The sequence below is a fragment of the Micromesistius poutassou genome, assembly GCF_964030765.1.
Source record: "Micromesistius poutassou genome assembly, chromosome: 11".
NCBI classification, from domain to species: Eukaryota; Metazoa; Chordata; class Actinopteri; order Gadiformes; family Gadidae; genus Micromesistius; species Micromesistius poutassou.
The window spans coordinates 11079036-11091500 of record NC_140281.1 but is presented as its reverse complement, the minus strand read 5'-3'; the positions used below and the strand labels follow the sequence as shown (position 1 = coordinate 11091500).

The window sequence follows — 12465 nt, the reverse complement described above, 5'->3', positions numbered from 1 at the left end:
CATGCTTCCAATATAATGTAGTTTTTTTCTGGCTTTGAGATTAAATGGGATTTAAAAACCCAATCCTCAAACCACTTTCCTTCATCCGTCAACATGTTGACGGACAGGAGCTCAGGAGCCCTGACCTCTAACCTCGGACCCCTTTAAGCGAATTCCTGGTTCACAAGTGACCATTTTAACCCGGTTGAGAGCACCACACCCTAAAATATGAAAAAAATATATTGTACTTTGTTCTCGCACGGTCCTTCGGTGGTTTGCACATGTGAGAAAATTAAAAAAACAAACACTGTCGTATCGATAAATAACCATGCATTTGTGGTAGATGGGTGGCTCTGGGTGCGATTAGTCCAATCAGCTCACTCTGTTTGTCTAACCCGGAGAAGAGGGGCGGCTGGCACGGTGCCCGCGCAGAGGAGCGATGATCACATTTATTATTCAATATGGGGAAACCAATCTTCTGGAGCTGACCTTTTGCGTGCACGCAACGAGTGCAAGTCCTTATGTATGTTTATCCTCCCATTGCCTCATTTTCCCACAAATGCCCTTTTAATGCTTACACACACACACACACACACACACACCGCAAGGGCGAGCACACACACTTTTTAGTGAAGCACACGTTCAATATATTCCTGTTTATTCAAATTACATCTTCCGTAGAAGGAACGCATATACAGATTAAAATACAGACTTGTTGTAAAGGTCACAGGAGTGCTAATGTCAAGGTTATCATCTGAGAGACTATTAGTGATCAGGAGACGGTTAGCCTCGAGCTAATCACAGAAACCATTGGTCAATCGTTCGATTCCATCTGGGGACAACGGGCAATATTTCTGGGGTATTTCCGGTGTAGCCAGACCAACTAAAGCCTGCTCAACCGTGATTGGTCAATACAATACACAACAAAAGGACTACGAACAGAAACCAGAACGCTTCCAATCCCAAAATATTATCCTGTTTATGCATCCAGATTATACATTCATATGCATCAATATGCAAATATCTGTTTTTAGAGATTAGCCACAAGCTAAGTGTCTCCGCCATCACATTTGACGGTAAAGCAATGGCAAAACTGTGTTATACTATTGATGACGTTGCATGATGTCAGTGACCCACACCCAGTATCGTAAGTTTGGATACCCAAATAACCGGAATACAGTAGAGAAGCTTTGAATTCATGATAATAGATAATTGTAAAAATGATAATCAGATTTCTTTATTCTCATTTGCATCGTAAGGAAATTGTACACAAGGCTCCCACTTGATGAGGTCTAGAGATCGTTCTTGTGCAGCCAACTTTCCCATAGTCCATAGTGCACTTCAGACATTGACTTTTGTCACAGAATGAATTGATTGATTTGCTTTTCAACCTCACACAAATCCATAGGCAGTGAAGACGAGTCCTCCTCAAAAAATAGATAGTCGAATAGCATGCAATAACTTCCAATCTACCTAGAACATATAACTGAGAAAGATTAGTGTTGCACAAAGCTCTTTTCATTTGCATGTTTCTGACAGATTTTGATTTAGTGTGGTATTTAAAAAATTTGACAAACTACATTCCAACTGTTTTGCACGCGGATGTCTCTGAATGGCATTTCGCCACGACTCATCCAAAACACCACATTAACACAGGAAACAAACAACCTGTAGCGATTTCGATGTTGTGTTTGGTACTGCAGTCGTTGACTGCAGTACTGCTGCTTGCTCGAATTGTCTTTGATGGAAACTGCAATTTTGTTAAGAGATGTCTTTAAACTAAGTGCTGCCTATGGCAACAGGACCAGTGCGTCATACACACAAATATTCTAGGGATGCCGTTAATGGCTTTGTGGACGAGGTTTCACCGACATGCCTTGTCTGCAGTTAAAGTTTATGTTTTTAATATTTGTGAGAACTGCTCTTAAAAAATGCAAACCAATAATACGTCAAAAACTCTTTTGTCTTTTGGGGATATGATATAGTTAAGACTTAATCAATGCCGCGAGAGTACCCTGTGTCTTGACGTGCATTGATTTTCCAGGTGGATTTGCATACACAACCTGAAAATGAAAAATGTTTTCTAAATGAGTCCTTTAGTTTTACTTCTTACAATGACTGCCTCTTGCGTCATTTGCAGCCAGACGGTATGAAAAAACCTTAATGAGAGACAGTTTTGCATAGAGATACAAACAAAGAGAAAAAAAGTAAAACATTGTTGCAATCAATTGTAATCGATTGTCTAGTCTTCCGACGCATCACTACTCCACCCCGCCACCAACCCCATGGACACACACACACACACACACACAAACACACTCCCATTCTGAGGGGGTGATTTGTCACCTAAAAGGCCATTAATCACTGAAAGGGAGGGGTCAAGGGGGTTGTGTTTATGAGACACAAACATGGCCACACATCCATCCAAGACCGCCCCTCCGATCCCAGCACTCAACACAGACCCCCGAGGAAAAGCTCCAAGGCAGGAGATCCAGACACAATCAGGTAAAGGGAAGACAGGTGTAAAAAAAGCAAAGAAAAAAGTCACGATAGGGAAGTGTTTTTTAGTGTTTTTTAAGGCAAGGCAAACCACCGCCAAGGGCAACAACGTGCCAGAGGGCAGTGGTGTTGCCTTGTTTGTTATCAATTGGCCCGCATCTTGCGCTGGTCGCACAGCAGTATAGGGACAATAAAGTTATGCCACTAGGGTTCAAGAGGAGCAGAGCGGCTGGCAACAGAAACTGAAAGAAATAATATGGCTTTAAATATTTAGCTGTAATATTCCGAGGTGGTCAAGGAGACATGTGGAATCGGCACCTGTGCCGTCTGGAAAGTTAAAGTAAGTCAGGCCGTTCAACGACCAATACCAACGTCTTCTACTTCTGAGTCAGTTGAACGTTTTGAACGATGGATCATATGTTCATACGTTGGGAGATGACAGTGCTGTCGACTCCCAATTGCGATAATTACGTAGCTAAGAAAAACCATACACTTAATACACACAAAAATATAAAGACAACAGCACCTGTGCAGGCGGCAAAGTTCTTGTTTTAAAAAAGTTAAAGTCCAACTGGTTCCGACTAGAGTTAGCATGATAACAAGGAGATTAGATCAATAACAGTAGACAAAGACGTGAGGGCATAATGCAGCTATTGAGCTGGGGGTCTTAAGGATTCACCAAGGCCCGCCGCTCTCACTCCTCAAGATCCTTTTCAGTGATTCCCCGTCGGCCCCTCTGTTCTCGTCCATTCATTTGACGGCTCTGGATTCCCTCCTGCCCTAACGTGCCCTTCCAGCCCCCTAAAAGGGCCTTGACATCCACAAAGCCCTCATTCATCCAGCCCTATCTGGGATGAATGGCCCGGGCCTCCGAGCATCAGTATGATACGGCCCCCCTCCACAGGCTCCTGACTGGGAAGGTGGGGGGGGCGACTGTGGGGATGCGTGTAAGGGTGCTGACCCTCTCGCTGGAGGCTGTCACCCCCTTATCACCACCAAGGTCTGACGGAGAAAAAAAAAGGGCAAAAGAAGCTGAGAAAGGCCGCTGTATTAAGCGGTATCCAGTTTTGGACACACACACACACACACACACACACACACACACACACACAGGAGTAGACCGTCTCTGAGGCGCTGTATGATAAGGGAATGGACATGTGAAATGTTCACGTAGGCCATCTGTCGGGGGTATCGCTGAGAGCCTTTGTGTGAAGTGGTGTGAGAGGTGAGTGTGTGGCAGCACATTGGGTACACCGTGTGTGTGTATGTGTGTGTGCGTGTTAAAAGGTTGCCAAAGGAGCAAAAAATAAAAGGCTGATAGATGGAGAAGAAAGGTGGCTGATGTCTCACCTGCGATAACACTGTGATAAAGATGTGTGTGTGTGTGTGGGTGGGGGGTGGAGGGAGGTGAGGCATTGAGAGAGTGAGTGTCCCCTCACACACACAGGCACGTGCACACACACACACACACACACACACACACACACACACACACACACACACAAATGTATGTAGCATGTCAAATTCAAGGGTCCTGCAGAGGTTGACCTCCTGAGAAGACTCCCAACTTCCCCTAATCTCTGAGTTCATGATATCATACAGGACAATGCACTCATTTCTGCCATGAATGGGTCTAAATTCATTCACTCATATGGGGGGAATACTTTTTTTGTTCTTAATCCTCCAAAAATGTTAACAACTTTTACACCGGTTAGAAAAAGGGGTGCCCTTAAAGAAGAAACGTGTAAACATCCTAAATGATTGTCTTTCACTAAATGAAACAGGTTCATGCAGATTCATACCTCACACACATCTGTGTGGTAACAGAATTGCCCAACCACCTAGGAACCTGCATAACAGATCACTGCTGTCACAATCAATTATTCACTACTTCCTGATGGCATATCTGTCCGCAGTGTTTGGATTTGACAGAGACCTTCAAAATCTCATTCTCCCTTATTCTGCCAGGGACAATACATTAACTAGGACTACTATTGTAATGACAGCACTATAAACACACATCTATTCACCAAACTAAATGTGTATGTAACTTTTACAGGAAATACACATTCAGTTAGTTTACAGATACATGATGCTCCGGTGCCAGACAGACAGACGGGCAGACACACATCCAGCAGGTATTCAAGCGACGATGTATAGACAGGTGTGGACCTGCATTTGAAACAGAGGGGAGAGGAGAGGGGATGGGGGGGAAGGCGTTCCCAGACCACATCCATCTTCAGCACCCCCCCATCCCCCCCCGGCCCTACCCACCTCAAGTCTTTTAATTACCCATCTCACAAGCTGCTTTGTCTTCTTTGGCCTCTAATTGTGGGGGCAAATTAAAGAGCTTAATGAAAGTGCTTTGTGGCCCCCCATTCATCAGCGCAATGGTAACGGGGCCGGTGTCTGGACACACAGGGGGGGGGGGGCAGGGGCGCGGTGTGGAGAGGTCAGGACACAACAGAGTACAAGCTCAAAAAGCCAGGGATGTCTAAACAGAATAATCAATAGGTCTCAGCGTTCATAGCCCCTTGCGTGCCGTACCGCTGAGTGAGAACAATTCATTGGACTGCAGGGTGGGAAGCAATTGAATCTGAGTGATCAATTTACTGACAAAGGGGATTCCCCATACTAAGCTTAGCATGCAAGCCGCTATTAGAACATGACTGCCAATCAGTGTATGTGTTGTCAAAAGGGACGCCCTGCAATGTGTATGGATTTGTCCTGTGTCAGCTGTGCTATGGGAACACAGCTTTTTTCCCCCTCATATAAACACATTGCAAGCCTGGCCCCTATAGTGTGTTTCCTTCATCACAGGATGTGTATGATATGAACGGGGGAAAATTAAACGTCTGTGTCTGTGTGTGTGTGCGTGGGGTTGTATGTGAGCAGGCATGTGCTCCCAACATACATGTAGGTGTGTGTTTGTGTGCGTCAACATTCTCGTGTGCATTCTCGTGTCAGTGCATTTGAGCAGGTTGCACGTACACACATATTCACACACATGAACACGCACACCCGGCGGTCACACAGATATCAAATCTGGCCGCTCCGGCAGCCTCGTCATGTCCCCGACCGAAGACAGATCTGAACGGGGCCACGGCAGGGCTGCCAGCCACCAGGTGGACAGATGAGTGTGTTTTGAAGGGTATGTATACAGGGAAGGAGAAAAAAAGTGGTTTAAGAAGCGCCCCTGGATGACAGGGGCCTCCCAAATGGAAGCGGGCAAATGCGATTAGACTTTATTGTGCGAATGTGAGGGCCTGGCCGTAATTCAGTTTGAAGAGAGCAGAAGGTGCTCAGCCTTCACCCTGGGAAAGTTCACACTCTGGCAATCTGGACCAATAAGGGGGCCCGGGCAGGCACAAGAGATGGGGATGGGGAGGGAAAAAGAAAAATGAGGAAAAGACGAATAAGGATAATAAACGGCGGTACCCCCGTACCCCAGGAAGGGGGTGGGGGGGGCCAGCATGATCTGAGAGGACACTCGGCCCTGCGGATGCTGTTGGTGCTGGGAAACCACAGAGCTTTGCCTTACACAGAAACTTTAATTGGCCACACTACAGTATGATGGTACTCAGTAGGGAACAGAGGACTGAGTAACAAAACACAGTAGGCTAAACCTGAGGAGTCTGTTTTTTTTGGGAGGGTGGGGGGGAAAGGCCCATCCTTCAAGCATACAAAGTACAAGAAACATAATTGGAGCACATGTTTAATACATTAAATATATTTTTAAAAGGAAGAAAAACACTTTTGTACATGTAAGCAGAGGCAGTGAATGCATGGTATAACACAAAAAGATAAAAGATTGCTGTATGTATTCATAGAAATATAGTTATTTACTACAGATAGCGACAGTGGTATCTACAGTTGTCGTATCATTCCTCAGAACCTTCTTTATCTTGCTTTGGTGAGATGCTTTGGCGATACCTCTTACCGGTCGAGTCACCCGAGGAATGTATGGAAACATAACCAGATGTCAAGCCATTGTTTCAAGACGGATGGTGACATGCGATCAGGCAGACCTGCTGCATATCTCAAATACTATTTTTTTTAACTTCTTCTTCTTCTTCATCTTCTTCTTCTGAATCTGTGTGCCTTAGTTCTTAGCTCTCTCTGTCCACACAACCGTCCGTTCGTCCGTCTGTCTGGTCTTAATCAATGTCTTTGTCTTTGAGTATCTTCCTCACGTTTTTCAGGTAATCGGGGTCTGGGTAGCTCGTCCTGAGGGGCCAAACAGAGAAGCAGTGAGTGACTCTAGTCTAGTCAGGTAGTGTCTTAACCCTGGACACAGTAAACGCTATGTACCATAGTGTAGCATTTTAGGTGCAGGATCTGAATTCTATAAGTGTACTACTATGTATTGTTACACACTCACAGAAGTTCAGACAGTATTAAGATTTGTGTGGATATACACAAATGTATACACACACACACACACACACACACACACACACACACACACACACACACACACACACACACACACACACACACACACACACACACACACACACACACACACACACACACACACACACAATTTATTTATTTAAACTCTGCATTTAACATTCATTGAGGGCTTTGCCCTCATTTGCAATGATGTTGAGTAAAATACAAAGGAGCATGAATAAAACATAGATTTAGTAATTTAACATAAATAACAGAGGATAAAAATCTTAAGAGCAGAAAGAATTAAAATGTATAAATAACCAAAAACACAATTTATTCAAACAATCACATGAATGAGACAGGTGGTCACACACGCTGCTGAGTGAACATAAATCTCTTAGGCACTCTAACCACCTGTCCCTGCTAAATAACACAATGTACAGTATGTAGTACCACACACACACACACACACACACACACACACACACACACACACACTCACTTCGAAGTTCCGCCATCTGGCTGCGTCTTGAGAGGGACGGCCGCCGGCGACACTATGTCCACCCCTTCCTCGTTGGTCGCAACGGTGAAGATGAGGCCCCGGCTGAAGCCCTTGTCCAACAGCTGCAGGACCTTGCGGCCCTCCCGGTTGTCTGGCAGGTAGGCCCACTGACGCAGCCCGGCAAAGGGCTTGCCAGGGTGAGGGTGACTCTCCTGGACCACAGCAAGAGGAGGAAACACAGGTTAACATTGTTGCTATTGTCTAGTGCAGTGGTTCTCAAACTTTTTCGGTCACCCCCCACTTTGGACAAGGGGGGATGTTCAAGCCCCACCTGCCCCCATCGCCCCAACACAACGCTAACGAAATACGCCAAGCTTAACATCTCCACATTTATTGAAGTAACATCAAGTTACATCATGTTGTATCTAAATTCTAACTCAATAACGTCAAATAACAGCAAGTTCAACAACAAGAGAAAATAAAAGTGCAGCTGTGTCATGACTTGTACCAAGTTCAGAAAAAGAGAAAATAAAAGTGCCACTTTGCAATCTGTTAAAAAAAAAAAAAAAGACGAGCAATGCATTTGGCAAGACAGGTGAGCAATTGAACTCATGAGACCTATACCTGCATGAGTGGCTGCAAAGCTGCAAGCTTAAAATGTTCAAATGTAGGCCTATTTCAAATAAAAAAAAAATCATTATTAGTGACACGTCTACAAAATATGCGAGCAGCGCCCCCCCGGCCGAGAAGAGAGCTGGAGTGTCAGCGGACACGCTATGGGACGGGGAGGACTCCAGTGACGAGGCTCAGCATCGGGACGAAGCTGCTGCTCGGTTACAACACCTAAAGACGACTCTGTCGGTGTGTGATCGCGGTGGCGAGAAGCACGGTCGTTCGTTTCCCAATATCGCTCAGATTGACAGATTTATCCTCGCCACCCCTGCTCAGTGCATCCCGCGCAGCAAGAGAGCGAGACTTCTCCGGTGCTGGATCTGATATTCAGGTCGGATGTGGTTTTAAGTTGTGCGGGTATAAGGACGGGTGCGGGTTTGCAACATGAGAGCCGTGCAGGACTGCTCTGCTCACCTCTCTCTCCGTCCCGCTCTGCCTCTGGCTCACACACGCTCCCCCCCCAGCCTCCGCTCTTCCGCTCGCGTCACTTTTTAAAATCCCCTTCAGAGCGAAACATGTATTTGCCACATCTTGCTCCGACTGTTTTTGACTGACTAATTTTAAAATGTTTAGCCACCCTGGCCTACAGGCAGGTTAACGAGCACAGCGACGCGGCGCCCCCGATGTAGAATGACGAGTTGGAGCGCGGCGACAGCACTTATTTTATAGCATGTATATATCTTATAGCGACATTCTGCTTGAAAATACGAGATATGACTTGTGGTCCATATCGCCCAGCCCTACTGTCAAGCTTTCACTCCTACCATAAGAAATGTGGAGTTTTCAGTGAAATTTCACGTCTCTGTTCCCCACCAGTGGGGCGCGCCCCACACTTTGAGAACCGCTGGTCTAGTGTTATTTTCTGCGGTGTGTCGAGATGGCAGTTCATGGCTGAAACGAAACACATGGTGTTGTGTTGCACATTGGGGAAATAAAAAGCAAAAAGAGTACTTTTTGCCCAAGACCCACCAACATATTTTGTATTGTCATACAAAATATGTTCCAAATAGTGAGAACTTTTTCCCATTGTTCTTTACTACAGCATTCACCTTTTCATTCATCAACATAATAATTATCTAACCATAGTTAGGTCTCTGTATGTATGTATGTATGTATGTATGTATGTATGTATGTATGTATGTATGTATGTATGTATGTATGTATGTATGTATGTATGTATGTATGTGTATCACAAAACGGGTTTCAACTGCAGGCAGTCCTCTGCGAGCACCCAGCAGTGTACGACTGTGCCTCTCTGAGAGGTTTTTTGTTTTGCAGTGCAGTGGTGAATTCTAAGTTTTCCATTAACCTGATAACCAGACAGACAGGATTTGCCACCTCCTCCTGTTTAAAAAAATGTGTCCCTTCCCCCCTTCACTTCACTTCCAGTATTCTCGAATTGTTGCAATGTTTTCTGTGGCATTTCTCAGTCCCCGTTTGAGTCTTGTGTAACAATGTGACTTGATGAATGACTCGTTTGCGTTCCAGACGGTTTATTTTGTCTGTGTGTGGGGGAAGTGCAAAGGGGATGGGCCCTAATTATTCACCTTGAGCTAATGATTACAGTCCCGGGCAGACATGAATGTGGTCCCTGGGAACGCAGATCACAGGTAGGTGTGCCGAGGAAGGGCAGGGGCAGAGCCTTGTAATGGTTGCTTAGATAATGAGTATCCCTCCGCCCACACCTCCCCCACCAACACCCCCCCACCACCACCACCACCAGCGTAACACAAGAGATAAAAGCATCCCTGAAACAGAGTCATGGTTTCTGACATTTTGTGCTTAGTGTTGGTATTTGTTAGTAGGTATTCAATGTGTATTTAGTGACGTGAAAGAATGAACATTTATTATATATATAATATATATATAATATATTATATAATATATAAAATTAGAAGATTATGGAGATGGAACTAACCTTAAGAAATACATTTGAAAGGAAAGGGATGTTATGTGTCTCTTTTCAATTCCTTTTGACTATCCTAGTTTGTTCGTGTAGTAGACTATGGGACCAAGGTTTTACTTTGTTATGTAAAACCTGTTTCGACCATGATAATCCCATTAAGCTTTTTTTTTTCAAACCCAGAACCTACCGGGCCATGGGCTACCTAAACAGGTTCCATGTGGCACTCTGTATGTTTTTAAATATTCCTATCCGTTGAAATTGTCAAATAGTTTATATGTTGACCGTGGCTGATCAATAAAGTTAGGAGCAGACAAAGAAGAACACTTCGCCATCTGAAACGCCCCCCAGGCCGGGGAAATATTAACACGAATGATACTAAAAATGAGCAATGAAGGAAACAGCGCTGGTTTGGAGTCGATAAAGTGGTACTTGAGAAAAACTGATGGGGCTATGAGGGGAACACAAGACCACAAAAGGTGGAGAAACTCTGCATTAGAGCAGCGTTTCTCCAACGGGGCTACCAGTATTGCAGGGGAACCGTTCAAAGAACAAAGTAGGATCATCTACAAAGACGACCACAGCTATGTAAAACAGGAACACCAACATGACTTCGGCATCTGGAAGAGTATGTTCAATATTTACATCCTTACCGTCTGAATTCCTTCCGGGAAGATGAAACTGATCTGCAGCGTGTTGTCGCTATGGTAGCCGGGGAGGTCTCGGTGGAGGATCACCCAGGTCATCTGACCGTCGGGCTGCACCCTCCTCAGCTCCTTGTACCTGATATTCATCTCCTCATTAGCTGGGGAGACAGAGAGAGAGAGAGACACACAGAGAGATGAAGGAGAGACAGAGAGATTAGTATAGTATGTGATATTGCAAATAGATCCCTGGTACTGTATATTTATTATAGTACCAGGCAAAATACATACAATACGTTTTTTTAGCAGGCCAATCAAGCACTATTTTGGAGAGAGAGAGAGAGAGAGAGAGAGAGAGAGAGAGAGCTTCTCATTAACACCCCAGCCATGCGTGCGCATGGCTGCTCATGAACCAGAGAAAGCATATGCAGCCAGGTAGATGAACAGAATGAGACGTGGATGGTGAGGACTCGGAGACAGGTCGGATTAATGAAGGAAGAGAGCAAGGGAAGGAGGAGAACAATGAAAGAGGAGCTGACAGCTTGGACAGGGGCCCGGCTGTAGCGGTTTAATGGGCCCCTGGGCTGGAGGTGTACCTTGCTGAGTCAATGCAGGGGGTCCCTTTCCGTCCAGGAACTCATTGCAGTGAAACGTATGGCTGCTCTGTCTGGAACCCATGATGGCTGGACCGCAGGATGCGTAGAGAACCGAGGTGGCAGGGAGAAATAGGCTGAGTGTGAGGGAGAGGGGGAAAGAAAGTGTGATGATTGTCAAAGTTTTCATAGGCCCCAAGCCAGAAACAGGTTTGCTCTTTAAATTAGTCCAAATGCATTTGTTAGACATTAGCAATATATGTATATAGTAATATTGTGAAGAGGCTATCATTGAAACGATTATCGAATGACACATGGAGAAAACATATTTTTAATATAACCAATACGTCTGAAGCTATGCGATAGAAAAAATCCACAGAAACAATTTTGTCAATAATAAGCCTGCTGTTCCACTAGGCTAGATTAATAAATTGCGTAACTGGGGAGAAAAACAACAGCACAGCATCGGCTTACTAACCTATTAATCGTATTCAGCACGCCTTATCAAACAAATATAAGTAACATGAATGTAAGGAGGACGACTTAACACACAACTCTAGAAACATGGGCCTTAAACTAATAACGTGCCAGTGGTACTGGATCGCGCGTGTACGCTGCGTCTGGAGAGCTCACCTGATAAAACACCAAACAGCCTCGCGCTCCGTCCGTTGATAAGCACGTTAATGGCAAAGTGTGTATCTATATCCCCTCTTCCCCTTAAATCTGCCAATCCTTCACGCGGGGCTCGCTGGTCTTGTTCCGCGGCTGCTTTCTGATTGTGACCCGAAACCGCGTTGTTGTGTGACCCGGTGACCGATTGAGACAAGGAGAGACACGTGAAACGAGATTCACGGGAGTGCGTTGGGTGTGGCGACGGGTTTCCGAGAGCCGTGCAGTGGATCGCTGCTCGGCGACGCGTCGGACCGGAGCGGCAGCCCGCAGCGTGTTTGGTTTCCAAACAGCGACTCCGTGGGGCGCGTTATTACGCACGCAATTTAGCGCGTAGTAGGAGTTTTGAATAGACGAGTAGCCCTGCGTAAAAGACAGATATTAAGCAAGGGAGCATAACCACACATGTATAAACTGAGAGATACCCTTAATAGGCATGGACATACCGGCCTATGTAAAAAAGAATACATAAATGCCTATAGCAATCGCGTCACTGGATGCCATTGTTTAGCTGGTTTAGTCACTTGGGGTGGTGAATTTCCATGAACAAGATAAGAGTAACTTTCGGTTTCACTCCAACCTTAAGGGGGGAGGGGGGTCTCGCCCAAT

The 12465-nt window shown here is 45.3% G+C and overlaps 1 protein-coding gene across 1 annotated transcript; it reads right to left on the bottom strand.

The window, feature by feature from the left end:
* Positions 1–6565: 6565 nt before the first annotated feature.
* On the bottom strand, positions 6566–11980 carry dtx3la (deltex E3 ubiquitin ligase 3L a). The gene is made up of 5 exons (XM_084475642.1): positions 11821–11980; positions 11191–11324; positions 10604–10755; positions 7376–7587; positions 6566–6705 (listed from the first exon to the last, which is right to left on the bottom strand). The coding sequence occupies exons 2-5, from the start codon at positions 11270–11272 to the stop codon at positions 6636–6638; spliced, it is 516 nt and encodes a 171-aa protein (XP_084331768.1). The 5' UTR covers positions 11273–11324; positions 11821–11980; the 3' UTR covers positions 6566–6635.
* Positions 11981–12465: the final 485 nt, after the last annotated feature.